The following is a 15,822-nucleotide window of genomic DNA, read 5'->3' as shown; positions in this document are numbered from 1 at the left end:
AGTACATTAACCCCTCCTCTGCAGGGGGCTCAGCAGAGGAGCTAAGCTCATCCTTCCCATGCAGGAGGAGCAAGCCCTTAAACTCATCAAACATATTGATGCTGCAGTGGGGAGTTTTGGCTGCCTGCCCTATAGTTTTGAAAGTGGAATGCCAATTCCTGTTGCGCTTACCGTATAAAGGCATAGGGGTGCCTGCACATCAGGCAGATCGCCCCCTTGAATGGCACACAGCACCTCTGTCTGCCACGGATGGCAAACTCTAAGCAGTACTGATCTCCCAAACAAAACTCAGGTAAATTGCATCCTTTCACGCATTGCCAGGACTGCTAACGACATTGCACGGTAACAAAAAGCCTCTACAGGATATATATGTTACAGCTCAGCCTCGAATTTATAACCTGAAAATTAAAACAGCATGAAAATTCATTTAACTGCTAATTACTTAAGACTAGTTGTGTTGCACAGTAGATCTGCTCACCAAATACAGCATACGGTACAGAGAATCGCCAGCTCTCCCAGCGCTTTCGTTCTTGAGTTTACGGTTAACTCTCCAAAGAGCCGACATCGCTGGAAAGGCAGTATAGCCAGAGCTGTCACTCATCTAGGAGGAAAAATCCCATTTCTCCACATATTCAGCTGGTCCAACAGGCTTTCCCACTTCAGAAGGATACTCCACACTGTTTACTTGGCATGCAACACAGAATACGGCTGTATTCTAATAAGGAAGAGCAGTGACCATATTTCTCTAAGCAAAGCCTTTCTGCATGTGTCATTTGCCGCTGGCCTCGTTTGCTCACCGCATCAGCTGGAATTAAGAGCCGGCTACCAGTTGAAGCTGAGAACTCAACACCGCTTTTCATAGACTCGTTAAGAGGAAAACTTCAGCAGAGAGGCTGAAATGCAGCAAAGCGGAGGTGAAGACAGCTCAGGAATATAAATGTCTGTTGCCTGTAGCTGAGCATGAGCCGATTGGCTACGAACAGCACTGCTGAAGAATATTAAACATCTGAAGGGACAGAGGCACAGAATTAAAAGAACTTAAAAGAGCCAGTTACGCTACTGGAAAACCTACCCTTCAAATCCCTGTTTTAATCCTTTGACATCTATTGCAACACATTGAAGCTTTTGAGACTTAATTCTGGTCTTGACTAATGCTGCAGAAAGACGACGACCTATTTTCTTGGAAAAAATACCTCTAAATGGTATAAGCATGTACACACACAGCCCATTAGGGCATGCTCTCCCAAGCACAAGTGCTGCAAGGTAATTAGCTTTCATTTCAAGAGGCAGATGTCTTTAATTAGAAACAGGGAGAAATGAGCATCCTACAGTATTTTAACTGATGACAGGTTTTAAAACACATTCCCAATTAAATTCAAAGGGCTATTAACAGTGAAAAAAATGCACAAAGATTGATCTTGAGATGCAACACAACACCTATCTTAGCCGTTGGTAACCTGCAACATTACGAACTCACACATACGCTCAGTTTTCAGGGTACCTCCTTTGAACCTCTGTTTACTTTACAGTATTTAAAAGGCCAAAACAGGTCACCACAGAGGCAAGTCACCGTTTAAAAAAATTACTCTGGTATGAAACGTTCCTGATATTCTGTTGAGCTGGAAACTGATAAAGGGGCATCACCTCCATTTCATAAACAGCCTGCAACTTTAATTCCCATGCTAGGTGAAAGCAAACCTGAAGAGATGGCAGAGAGCAGGCTTTCTTTTTCTCCACTCTTCTCCCTCCCAGCTCTCTTCCCTTTGGCTCCCACATGACATGGAGGAAGAAAGGAAAGTCAGGAGCCCACCCCAGAGCACAAGCAACTGGGAGCACAACTCAGACCACTGACAGCTGCACGGCTTAAAGGAAAATAGTTGCATCCAGAAAGCCTAGCTGCTTGCTACTGCCTCAACCCACCTTGGAAACAGGTTTCTAGTATTTTATCAGAATAGTTCTACAGACATTTAATTTTTGCTTATTATTATAATGATTCCTTTGACAACAGTGGTAGAGAAGTAAACTTCACATTATCAGGTCTTTACAGAAGATAAGATTTTCAGGAAACGGAGGAATTCTCAGAGCACTGGTGTACCCTCCAAATCCTTCACCACCATCAACAGCTTGGAGGCTTTTGCAGATTAAGAAACAAATGCACCACTACTAAGGAAACATACACCCACGTGCACACATGCTGGGCTGGGGGAAGGGAAAGAGACAGCTGGGAGGGAGGAGAAGGAGGAGAAGGGAAGACACATTTGAGTATCTCCTGTGTTGTATACAACCATGCATCACCTACATGAGAAAGTTACAAGTAAGTCAGAAGGGACCCAAGTGCAGCTTTAGGTAGAATTTCACACAGCTTACCTTCATAAAAAGCCTACCCAGCCTGTGCTACAAGAGCAGATGAAGGACAGCTGCAGCACTGCGTTCCTCTCCTTTTCCCATGAATTATTAACTCTCCCCTAGGATCGCTTTGCTGGCTGGAGAGCTGGCAACCTTCCTCAGAGCAGCTCTGGGCTCTCCTCCTCTGCAGCGCTCTGTGGGCATCAGCAGACCACCAGCACCACGGCACAGAACAGTGATGTTTGCAGGATTAAGCCCTGCCTCAGGATCATGCTATCGCAAGGCAAAAGACAACCCAAAAGCTATTTTCGGATCTTCAGCTACTAATGCTGCATCTGGGCTGAAAGAAGGAGAACTCTGCATTTAGCTGGGAGGCTCCAGCGCAGTTAAAATGGATTTCCTCTGCTGCCCAGCGGCGAATGGAGAAGAGTGCTCCTGCCCTGCTTTTGCCAAGAAGGGCAGAAAATAAAGAAAGTCTCCCCTGAACTCCTCCATCTGAGGGAGTCTGGAAGCTGTGGCAGTAATGGCATCACAGGGGAACATGCCCCTCCTGGTGGTAAAAGGGCAGGGTGTTCCACTTCCCACGTACAAAAATAACCCCTGTAAAACAGCGCTGAGGACATCAGCTTAATCTTCTGTGCCATAATCCTAGAGGCATGGAAAGGTGTGGCAGTGCATGGACAGGAAAACACCTTTGCTTTTTTCCTCACCATGCCAGCTGGCTGGTGACTTTCCACAGAAAAAGATGTGTTGGAGACTCCTCACTCCCCACACAGATCAACTTTCCCAAGAACACAGAAAAGCAATGGGACTGGGAAAATCCTCCCGTTGATTGAGCTTCTTTACTCCCCTACACCATATACTAGAATTCTCTACAGGCACTGCAGAATAATTTGGGGGGTTCTGTAGCTTTTGTTAGAGAGGAACCACAAAGAAAGCCCACTTGGTACAGAGCTCTTCTATACAAACAGGGACAGCAGCATTCATGAGTATGCCAAGTTGAGCACATTATATATCTTTTTTTATGGAAGACCATTTCAAGGAGCTTGCCCCATAACAACCAGAATGAAAAGTAAAATGCCTCACTCCCCTCGATATCACACAAACAAACCAAGACATTTTTCTGAATTTTAAAAGAAAACATGTACTGATATCAACATTTCATTTACAGAAAAGACAAGTGTTCCTCTCGTTGGAAACAAAGGCTTGTTAGAGTTACAAGCTACTCTTCCAATATACGAATATTAAGCATTAGTGCTGCTAATGCACATTTCTCAGTTTAACTAAATCTGCTGAGCCACAGAGCTAATCATGTAATCCTTACGCCTTGCTTCAGGCAATTACAGCTCTGAAGATCCAGGAGGCAAGATGCAAAATGGAACCCCACAGCCTGTCACACAGTTCAGAAATAGAAAGCTACAGAAAACACAGAACATTTATTCCCCGAGCAGCTATGTGTTATGCTCCGTGCTCTTCCACAGCTTCAGTGTTTAACAGAAGAGACTATTTGCAGAGCATATGAAAATCCCACATATTTACAGTTAAAAATCCCAAAGTATCAACAAACACTTGCACTTACTAAAGAAGAAATTCTTTGTACTTACAAGAAGAAGTTCTGTAATAAAACCTGGAAACAAACTGTACAAGTAATCACCTTCTCAGCATGTATATATTTCATGCATAGGAATGTTTTCTCTTATCTGACTTCCACTGTCTGGCTATCAAAGACAAAACTACAGGCTAGCATGACATAAGAGATCAGGAAACGAGAGGCCAAGGTCTTTTCCTTCCTTTCACTACAATGACAAGTAGAACAGCACAGGGACCAGCTCAGAGCTCACTATAACACATTTTAGTTAAAACAAGAGCTGAGAAAAAACACACCTGTACGTAAGCACAAACTGTGTGAGATCTGATTCTCATTAGATCGTTAATTCTGTAGAAAAATAGCTGTAAGCTCTCATCACCACCTATGCAACAAATACCTAAAAGCAATCAGTGTCTTTAAAATAATGTCACTTGATTTTGCCTCAAAAGATACTAATCATCACATCTAATGCTGTATAAAGCCCGCCAGTACCACAGCAAGTGCAAACTACCAACCACTGCAAAACCCATCCCTCAATAGATGGCAATTAGCAATCCATTTGCACAACCTCTTAGCTATAATTGGAGAGGTTTGCTTCAATTTAATGTAGATTGGCTATAATTAGTTTGCATTTAAAAACTAGCATGTGCACTATGCTATTGATTTAGGGAAATATTGTTTAACTTATATTCCTCCTATGCCTAGAAATCAAGAAATAATAACAAATTGTAATAACCCACCTGATCTTTTGCTTTAGCTGACCTGCTCTGGTGAAGGAGGTGATAAACTAGCCCATTTAAAAGCTATGTGGGAATATTATCAGAAGTTACTGAAGATGTGAATCAACCCTGGAAAAAGGGCACAAGTCTTGCTTAAGAGGTAGTGATGTGCCATAATCAAAGCTGTAATTTGTTACATTCAATAGCATCCGTAAACACCTCAAAAGTAAGATTAACATTTTCCCAGGAAAGATGCTTTAATTGTGTGCAGCTGTGAAGCCAGCACATCAGCTGTGACTGTACTGCACTTTCACTCCATTTCATGTGAAAATGAAACTTTCTCACCTTGCTCATCTTATCGGCCTCATCAGATGACTCCAAGTCTTGTGCTTCTGCCTCCTCTGGAGCTGTCTCAACAGAGCTGTCCGGGTCGCCACAAAGCGAGTGCCCTGCTGAAATTGAGATGCGCATGAAAACCCAACCATAATTTCAAAAAATTCCAAAAGCTGGGTGCAACAGACGTGGAGCTCCCATGGAGGGCCAGGCCCCATCCTGTACACAAGTACATGCCCACAAGGTGTTATGCCAGAGGCACTCAATGGCCCCAAAGGACTACCTTGGTTTAGAGCAGGGGCCAGGTTTAACTATAGGTGTAAAAATACACAAGTTATGGCCAGACACGTTACTTACTTGGAAACTACGAAAGCTGATTCAGAGATAAGGCTAAAGTGCCACATTTAAATTCTTACATTTAGCATTAATTTCTTGGCTGGCAAGCAATTGCCTACCTTTATACTTCAGTGGTTTCAAATGGAAACTGCAGTATGTGAACGGGCAAGTCATGCCAAGAAGCAAGTCTCAGTCAGCCCTTCTTCTGAGTTAAGCTGAATGTGATGATTTTAAATTGCTTGCAGCTTTGGTTTAACACACCCACTACTGAGTTTCTATGTTGATTTTTAAGGAAGCAAATCTGGTTTTAGCAGATTTTAGGAGTCTAATACATCAACTGAAAACTAGATTTCATTTCCATCAGTACGTGGCCACAACTATGCACCTCTGTGCCTGAGCAGTCTTCCCGAGACTACGCTGATAACACAGCTAAAAACTCGTTTGTGACCTCTTGTAAGTAAATGATGAATTACCGGCAAGTGATGAAAGAAAGAGAACTAATCTCAGCCTGAGACCTCTGTGCACAAATAACTTTTTTGGGAATCTCATCCTCTGACTCAAATAGATGTAAGAAGCAGTATTACTACATATTAGCCAGTCTTCACAGAAAAACAGATTTCATGTATGTTCAGCTTCTAGTTATGGCAAATTATAACGCCCAGTGATGGACTGAACTCTGCTGGGATTCTCCTACATGCGTCAAATGACCTTCAAGCCAGCATAAAGAGGTACTTTACAGTAACTGAGTCCAAACATTAATTCCTTTTAACTTTCCCCTCTCCTCCCCTCAACCCCATAAGGATGAGGGTTTTTTTCTGTGGTGTGCTGCCACTTCTGGGGCTGGATAGGGAAGGATGGTTTCTGAGTATGCCTCCCTGCCTGCATCCTGCCACACAAACAGGACAATGTCCCACCAGGGATTATACCTTTTATTCCATTACATTACATTTATTCTTCAGGTAATGTGAAAAAGCCTAATCAAAGTTCAATGGATGCTGCAACACAGAAAATCCCTCCCTTTTAAAACCCAAGACTCAACAGACTATATTAACATAACTTTGGCTGTATTGTTAGCATGCAGCATTTAAACCTTTTGGTGGCAAACTGACACTGTCCTGTAACAGAACACAATTTTTTTAAAACCAGTCTTGGGGTTTTTTTTGTTTGCTAGACCTACAAATAGAAGCAGCCCAACAGCGCACTATCGTGTTGTGAGCACCCACTGGTCCAGCTGGAACATGGACATTTACAACGATTAACAGTGATTTAGCACATCAGACGCAGCACCATTTCCATGTTAGTCCCATGGTGACTTTCACGTTACTTGCTATTTTTCAATTAGACATTTCAATTTAGCTAAGTCACATCTATTTGTGTGTAAGAAGCATTTGGCCAGACAGCAATGCTATGAGTAAAAAGGCCACAGTGATGGTAACACCTATTTGTTACACTGATATATTTCAGTTAAATACTGTGTGGTTTGGCCAAAAAGACTATGATAGTGGATGGTCTTTTTAATTAAAATAAAAATGGCAAGCTGCTTTAAAATCAAGAGATTTTTTTAAAAAAAGAACCACCTGATACACACCTAGTGTATTTGTTTATATTTATACTGGAATGAAATATATTTCATGGTCCAGAAATTATAGTCTCTAGGAAATATGTTTCCTAAATTCATAAGGAAAATTCTGCTGCCCCTTCGCTGCAATTGAAAAGCCACCGCTCTTCTTTCAAGGAGTTTTATTTTAATGCACAATGTTAGTTGGCAGACACATCCTAGGTAAGTTTCTCTCCATCAAGACTGATGGCAGAGATCCAGGTTTGGGTTCCTCAGTACCCAGCTTCAGCTGTTGTTCTTGCAAGCTTTCAGCCACCATCACCAAAACCAATTTGCACGACTGTACAAGATTTCCACTTTTTTGAGTCTGCAAATAATTTGGAAAAAGTGGAAATCAGAAACCTGGAAATAAATTCAGAACGTATATAATGGGATGGAGCTAAACTGGACATGAAATAAAATTAAAAAGACATAAAAGGTAGTTCATAGCTGAACTTCTGGAAGACATGACTCTTTTCTTAAAAGATAGGTTTACTTTTTAAAAAGATATGCCTGTAGGGGTTGTTTGGCAACACAAAATCTATTTGAAGAAGTGTTTTTTCTGTAAAAAATTAGGTTTCTGAGCCTTGCCCATATTTTATCAACTTGGACTATCAGCTTTCTGGTCTCTCTATTAATGTGTGAAAAAATCCTTAAAACCCTTAAGCTATCCATTAAAAAATATGAAAAAAAAATGTGCTATGTGTCATAATTTGTCTGGAGCAGTCTGTGTTTTTTCCCTGCAATTAACTTCCCATTACAAGCTGTGTGAAATACATCTTACAGCTGTTTCTCACCCCAAGCCAAGGCAAATAATGTTTGTTTGGGGGTTTTCATTTTTGCTTTTAAGCCACCACTTTTTCTTTTCCTGTATATTAAAACACCACTTAATCTGTTTCCTGCAGTATAAACACTTTTACCCAGTAGACAGCAATCATTCACTCACGCCTTAATGAGCAGCCACACAGCACATGTGCTCAGGGTATTTCTAATGTCTTAAGCTGCCAAAGTCAATGTCGACTTTAGCAGGTTTATCTGCGCGCTGTTAAACGTAGGCAATCAGTTCAATAATGTCGCACGTCCCGGCCTTTTAATACCTTCCAGTTACCATCCCATTTCTGTCAGGTTGACTACATCATTTTATTTTTGCCCTGTAAATCTTTATTTGGCTCTGCAAGGAGCTCAGAGGGCAATATGTTCATTTCCTTCTGCAGCACCTAAACGTTGCCCAGCCACTACTAGGGATGGTAACACATGGGCTTCACTTGACATTAAGGAATTAGAAAGGGAAATGCAGGAGGAAATGGGGGTCAAATCCATGCGGCCACCAGCACAGATGGAGGTCACACGAGCTCCCAAGTTGCCTCAGCAGTGTAATATCTGTGACATTATGACTAATGCCCATTAAATAACTCCTACTTATGGCTAAAACTAGCAAAATGAAAGGGAGTCTTATATCACTGGAGCAAAGGTTCTGGGGCTTAAAGGCCTGGAGAATCACAAGCTTAAGCACCATGCCAACACTTGGCTAAGATTTTCCATGGCTGCTGCTTCCAATTTGCAGAGTTGCTGTTGCTCAAGATTTTAATGAGACTTCCACAATATTTGATATTGCTCTTGAAGTCCACTTCTTGGTGCCAGATTATACATTTTTTTTTAATACAGCAGAAATAAATATTCCTAGCCCAGCTCTGTCAGCTGGGGTGCAAAGCTCAGAAGTGCACATCCTACTAACACAAAAAAGCAGCACACAAATCAGAAAACTCTGCATCTCGATGCTTTATTTCTGAGTATGTGGAATGGGCGATACTGAAGGTAATCCTCCCGGTGGCAGCACTGGGGAAGTGCTCAGTGCTGGCAAGGGCAGCCATCTGCAGCACGTTGTACGCTCAGATGGCTGAAAGCTTTGGTTTGTAACTTTAAGGTGCCTCAGTCTCCCAAGGCGGTTGTTTTACACGTCTCAGCAACCCACACTACACCTTGCCATGCGACTGAGGCAGAGCTCTGGGGCTGCCGCAGCTGGCCAACAAGTGCCAGGGACAGGAGCTCAGCCTGGTGTCCTTCCCTGCCTGCCTGCCACCGCTTGCTCCCTGCAAAAGGCGTGTTGTGCTCCTCCGTATTTCTTTCACCGATGACAATCAGCAATACTGGAAGTAAAATATAGTGATTGCTTAATCACCTTCAGCAGGAAATAAGGAGCGAACCTCATCTGAGCTGAAAGCACAGAAGAAATATGGACCAGGCGGAACGTGACTACCCCAGCTGAATCCCAGCCAAGTCACTTAGGTGTCAGTGCTCCTGCGAGAAGGGCTACAAAGGTTTCAGTGGCCAAGTGCTTTCAGCACCTCATGTTTGACTGTAGTCTTAAAAGAAAAAGTTATCAACTTACTTGAGCTCAACAGTAACTTCCTTAAACAGAAATTGCCATTTCTAAATGCTGCTGGGGAATGGCCCCATTATGACAACAGAGTACCTTTCAGAAAAGACTCCATCGTTAAACTGAACAACTTGAATACGAATTGTTAGGGAACCATCTCCCAGATTAAATTTTTATTTGAGACAAAATCTTGCCTATAAATCCACAATAAAAAAAGGTAAGTATGCATTTTTTTTCTTTTGTAGAATTCTGGTTAGCTTTGAAACACTGAAACATGCAAGAAGGAAACATCCTTTTTATAGTGGGGTATTCTGTCCCATTGGGAGGCCCCACAGAGTTGATATCTTCTCCAAAGACCTATAAAACTGAGCTACAAACTACCAGTTTCAGTCTACTGAGCCACCAAAGAACAGTACAGGAACAAAATGGGAAACACTGCCTTTCCTGCAGAGCTACAGAACAAGCCGCATAAATCTCTTTTCAACAGAACTCTTTTGCTCCTCCTTCCATTGCAACTAGGTAATAAATTGTACAAATATAGAAAAATCTATGCTGAATGTCACTTAATTCACTCTCTCTTCTTGGGGAAAAATGCATATTCAATGAAACCTTCCCTGTCCCAACTGTACCATGGCCACTTTTCACCCCTTCCCTGGTCAGGAGCCTAGTCAGGCACTTGTAATGTGCTTGAGTAGCCCCTTGGGAATAAACAGGATTTTTCATAGATGTAAAAACAAAGCACGTGCTCAGGGACCTTGGAAACCAGAGACACTGCAAACAGAACAAACAGCCTTTTCTTCTGCAAATATGGCGCTGGGAGCCGGCAGGGGGAGCGGCAACACAGCAGGAGTATGAAGATGCTAAAGGACGGTGCAGGTACGCTTACTGCAGCGGCGGTGGGATGGGGGCAGAAACCCAAAGCCACAAGGCAAAAACTGACGCGTCAACAGCAGCTCAGGTGGTCTTTAGAAAAAAAACAGGAATGAGACCTCTGGACACAATTCTGACTGAAGCAACATCCTTGAGTTTTGGCTTTTAAGCTCTTAGAAACGAGATCTCATGAGCAACAGTTCTGCATGTCTCTCATTAATTATATGCAAGACTCTCAGATTGCTGCTGCAGTAAGGGCCTCTCGAATTGCTAAATCAAGCACTGAATGCTCACAGTATTTTTTAACATACTACAAAAGGTATGAAATCAGTCCTCTGCCTCAGGAAAATAACCCTGAAGAAATTAAGGTTACTGTTAGTCTCAGCTTGTTCTGAAATCCAAATTACTTAGCCTAAGGGGACCTGTGACAGTACGAGGATGGAATGAAAAATAGTGGCCATTCTTACAGTGCAGTGAAAGTGTGTTTCAGTTTTATAGCATAGTCTTTACGGTGTGTGTTAACTTCAGCCTCTGGTTCTCCTGCTTTCTGAATGACAAAATAATAGACTCCTTAAAAATACCTAGCTACTTCAGATCTAGAAGATCTTTTTTACCATTTATACATTCTGCATGGTGATTTATATGGCTCACAGTTATCCTTGCAGAGTTATCCCTTATACTAGAGGTCTCCAAAATACAGGAGCGTGCAAAGCCTGAACTTCAGAAACTCCACCCCGGTGTAAAAAAAGGCAGTGAACTGTGGGGAGACCACAAACAAGTATGGATCCCATTCCCAAATCCCCTTCCAATATAAAATACCTTCTTTATGATTTTGGGGAGATGCAGTGCTGCGTTTCCAGCTTTCAGCCTCTCGTTCCCTGGATTGAATGGAGCAAACAGGGAGACAAATAGGGAGCAGTTCTCACTGATCCTTTTAGGCAATAAGGAAAACAGGCTGCAGGGCTCCAGACAGAATGAGAGCTAGTCCTCCTCAACCAGATTTATGTAGGCTGCATTAGCAAGACAGAAGAATGAAAGCCAGGAAAAACAATAATAGATTAAAGGAACAAAGCCTATGGCTCTGCAAGCCTGATGCAGCGTGAATTCCTAGGAGAAAGTTTATATCATACTCAAGATGATGTTTTTCACATCAATTAGAGGTATAAAATGCAAGGTCATTTCACGAATAACCTGTTAAGTAAACAGAATGAAGTAATCACTGCCACAGGGCTGATTTGCAGCTCTAGCCCCAGCCTCAGTATATACAAGGTAGTTCCAGATAATGAAACAGCTGTTACGAGACCCATTTCACAGAAGCACTGGCAGTCACTTCAGGGAGGTCAACTCCCAGAAACACAGCACTGCTTTGCTCCTGGAAGACCTCCCGCTGAGTAATGAGGCATTAGGAAAGCTTCCTTAGGAAAACGTAACACAGCATCTTTCTATTGAAAACACACAATATGTTTTGTCTCACACAAAAAACCTACCCTTTGCTGCCTTCATAGTCGATGAGGATGAAGAATTGCTAGTGAAGATAATTATGGGACATCAGCATGATCGACCAACCAGACCCTGAAGTTCTGGAGAATGGATGTGCCTACGGGTGATTTATACCTGCTGGCATTCTGGCCCAGCAAAGTTTCACCCTCTGCTGAAAGGGGGTTACAATACTTCGGGACCAAATTAAAAAATCTGCATGCTGTAAAAGCATCGAACAGAAATCACCGAGCTGATTTGACTAGCCAGCCAAACTGCCAGGGATCAACAAGGACACAAATAAACAGGTCAGTGGGTATTTCATACTTGACTGCTCTCTAAAAGAAGCTATGGAGCCCAGACCAAAAATCTAACATACAGCCACAATGTCCCAAACAAAAGCATGTACCCCTTTTTAAAATTTCACATGGATCCCATTTTAGGTAACGAGTCCCTGAAAAAGCACAGGGCCAGACGAAGAAAGGCTTCAGTAAAACAGCGTGTTCTACAAACACCTAAGTGGAGAGAAATTGATGGAGAAGATCAAAATACCTCCCAGTCACACACTTGGGTGCAGATCCTTAATTTCACTCCTGCCTCAGGCTAAGCATCCCAAATTAGAGCATCGGCATTGTTTAACTTTAAACACCATCTTAACGTCATTCTTCAGAAGCGTACTCCAAATGGCAACTACAGATGCTTTCAGAAGCTGCCACAGACACCTGCACATCTGCTGATGAGCTATTGTGTTGCTTCTGTTGGTTAAAGAAGTATTCCTCTGCCTTTGAGGAGGAAGGTGAGTCCCACTTTGTTTGCCACGTTTTTAAGGAAAGCAAATGTCAACAGAGGTCTAGCTTCTGTGCTGCCTGTTGCCTGAAAGCGAGTGAAGGAGCTGACTATAGCACACCAAAAGCGACGGGCAGCTGTACTGACAGAAATCTGAAGGGAAAAGGAAGCCCCAAAGCTTAGCCCTGGTCCTGGGGAGCTATTTAAGAAGGAGGCGCTTTAGCCCACCAGACAGTTCACATAGTCACTGCAGGACATGGAAAAACAAGCAGCCGTTCCACACCACTGCGATAACCACAAAAATCCAGCTCAGGAGAAGCTTACAAAGGAGGACAGACATGACTTGAGTTGAGAGCAGCACAAAGGAAGTCGTGCCTACAAAGCATCAGAGGCAGGAAGCCTGATTTTGTCATGATGTGTCCATCAGCAATGTCCTATGTCCGCATTTCACATGGGGCACGCAGGGTTATTACTGGGTAATGTTAAAAGGCAAATGCTAGGTTCTCCAGACACATTTGGCAAACTGTGCGTTATCTTACCCTCAGCAAGAAAAAGGACCCCTTGAAGCCCTCACAATAACGATGCAGAGAACTGACAGTGGCAGAGAGTCTGCTTGTTGAGAACCTGGGTTACAAAATGTGACTCCTCTGCCTTAGAAATCACTGTGTTGCATAAATACAAAAGTCCCAGTCCCTAAGTCTTTGCACCCAGGGTGGACACTCACTTCAGTGAAAAGTTAGAGTATGAGGATTGAGCACTCAGGGATTCAGTGAAAAAGCACAGGCAAGGACAAAAGGACGGGCCCCACAAAGAGCTGGTGTTAAGTAGGAAATAGGGGCATCTTGTGGCCAGCTGTAAAAATGTACAAGATGAGCTTGATTTTTCAGCACAAAAGCCTAACTGGGAAGAGTTCCATGAAAATTCGAAGGGGAGAATGTCCTTCTGAAAATGTTTAATTTTAACTGCCTTTGGAAGTTTATCCCGCATCTTAGATAAGGTTGCTTTTATCAGTCACCTCTGAGGTATTTGCAATAAGCTGTTTTTAAGCTTTCTTGTTCATGCTATTACACTTGCTATGAATATCACAGTCCCCAAAGTCAGCCTAGGGGTCCAGCTTTCCCTTTCCTCACTAGGTGTTCCTGTCATCTGAACTATGGCATTTGTGCTGGATCACTTTAAGTAAATATTTCAAGCAAAGCCAGAGCAGCATCCAGAAATGTTGAAAGGCAGGCTGCACCTCCCTGACCCTTTGCAGGCAGACATGAGTCAGCTTGGTCCTGAGCCCAAGCAAACTATCTTTCACTGCAGCTTCTTTGCTCCAGCTCAGCATCATGTTAATGCACTCACGCTGCTCCTGGGTTAGCTCTAGTTTGCACCCACTCATCCCAGAAGCCCCTGCACTGAGTGATGGCAGCAGTCAGACATGTCCTGGGAGAAGGCTTTGAACATCAGTGAAGTGCATTAACAGCTCTGCTCCTACTCCAGCTTTTCATTCCAAGTGCCCAAACCAAAACTATTTCATAGTTGTCAAAACAATTATTTTGATATTTCTGAAACCTTCACTTTGTGGAGAAAAGAAAGTATTTTGACATATTCAGATGCCATTTACTTTCGACTGAAAGTCAAAATTTATCTCAGCTCAGAATAGTTTTGATTATCTAAAAACTACTTCTTTTTGGCCATTCCACTAATTTTTCCTGTATTTTACATTATTCCAAAAAACCTAAAGCAAACAGTTATGTCCAGTATCCTCTTCTGTTTTGTTGGGGTTTTTGGGTTGTTTTTTTTTTTTGCGGGGGGGAGGGGGCATTTAGGAGCCAGCACATAAGACTTGGCTAAACAGGCAAGTAAGAGAAGACATGGTGCAGGAGCTTTCCAGTGCAATTTCCAAAACCACTGTCTTACAGATGTATCAGCCAGCAACCACCAAGGAGGCAGTCCTACTATTCTGCAGCCATTTCTTTTAACCCATGCAAGACTGCGTGGCCTCAGCTGGTTCAGGAAGCTAAACTAGCAGCAAACAATTCATATTTGCTGGGGATTAATTTTCTGCCAGTTCAGTTTTCTGAAGAGGGCAACATGGTGGGCAGGAATGACCCTTCCCACTGCACTGTGCTGTGGGACCACTTAGGTATGTTTGGCTGTAATGACAATCCCGACTTTAGTTGTTTTAAACTGTCCTTGGGAGTTATTTATGCATTTCACGAAACATGCAGGGCTCCCGTGCTCCTGGCTAACCCCACAGAGGGCGAATGCTTATCCTCTCTTCCTTCCCTGCCATACACATATCCTGTAGGCAAATCCAGAGGTATAGGTACCTCCTGAGCAGCCCAAAAGTAAGCACGTAGTTCTGTGACTTGCTGTAGGCACAGCTAGATGATGTGGCATGGATTTGGCGATGACACCGTTTCACAGCCTAACCATGTACACAGTCACCCTTCATGGCTACCGCAGATTATACCTTTACGGCTTCCAGAGCTCCCACGTACTATCCGCCCAGCACACTCAGACTGTAATTCCTCTCACTTCCACCATGGAAGTTACATGCAGGGATCAATGGGATTACACCAGCACACTGTAAGCATGAATCTTCTTCCTGGTGATTTCTAAATTGAACCCAATACCTTGGCTGCTGCCAGCAAACACCAGTGTGCTGTCAGTCAAGTCAGACGGGTTTTCCAAGCGACGTGGTGGTGGCTGCATTAGTTTCTGCCCTTCCTCTATCTCTGGATAGGTGCGCACAGTAAGACACAGTGAAGGCTGCACAAGGGCATCTTTCAGCAAAGCTGAGTCCAGATCCTCAGCAGCTTTCTTGTTAATCTCCACAATTTCATCGCCAGCTTTCAGGCCTGCAACACAGAAAGGAACAGGTAAGACTTGTACAGTAACGTTTCTGTCACCCACAGACATCAAGGAGCTCAGCCAGGTGTTTATGAAGTGCCAGACAGTGTTAGGTCTAGACATAAAAGTAAACATTTATGACTGGAAAAGGTACTGAAATTTGATTGACTTTTGTAGATTTGTTGTCAGGCTGGTAGTCCAGTATGATCCCTAAGAGCATGGTGCCCAGAAAGTCCCTCACAATGTACCAGCAACAAGATAACCCCTTTTTCTTCACAGAATCAAAGAATGGTTGGGGTTGGAAGGGACCTCTGAGATTATCTAGTCCAACCCCCTTGATAAGGCAGGTTCACCTACAGCAGGTTGCACAGAGTTGCATCTGGGCAGGTTTTGAGTATTTCCAGAGGAGACTGCACAGCCTCTCTGGGCAGCCTGTTCCAGTGCCCTGTTACCCTGCAAGGGAACAGCCGCTGTACAGCATGGCACACTACACAACACATCGCTCGTAAATAAATATATACTGAAGGACAGAGCCAGACTGCTGAGGTGCTTG

The 15,822-nt window shown here is 43.2% G+C and overlaps 1 protein-coding gene across 13 annotated transcripts in view; it reads right to left on the bottom strand.

Annotated features, from left to right (window-relative positions):
• The window catches only part of TIAM1 (TIAM Rac1 associated GEF 1), a 195,199-nt gene that overhangs the window by 19,614 nt on the left and 159,763 nt on the right, over positions 1–15,822 (bottom strand). For 10 of the 13 annotated variants that reach the window (XR_008820079.1, XM_056327703.1, XM_056327702.1 and 7 more), the window contains 2 exons: positions 15,053–15,277; positions 4,999–5,105 (listed from right to left, as the gene is read on the bottom strand). Coding sequence is in view for 12 of the 13 variants with exons in the window: in XM_056327703.1 (XP_056183678.1) it covers positions 4,999–5,105; positions 15,053–15,277 (332 nt within the window). In the remaining variant the exon portion in view is untranslated. Of the gene's footprint in view, positions 1–478; positions 2,343–4,998; positions 5,106–15,052; positions 15,278–15,822 lie in introns of those variants that run through there. The other 3 variants (XM_056327701.1, XM_056327711.1, XM_056327712.1) reach the window with 2 other exon arrangements.

This window comes from Falco biarmicus, chromosome 2 (assembly GCF_023638135.1).
Source record: "Falco biarmicus isolate bFalBia1 chromosome 2, bFalBia1.pri, whole genome shotgun sequence".
NCBI classification, from domain to species: Eukaryota; Metazoa; Chordata; class Aves; order Falconiformes; family Falconidae; genus Falco; species Falco biarmicus.
This window is presented reverse-complemented; position numbering and strand designations above follow the sequence as displayed.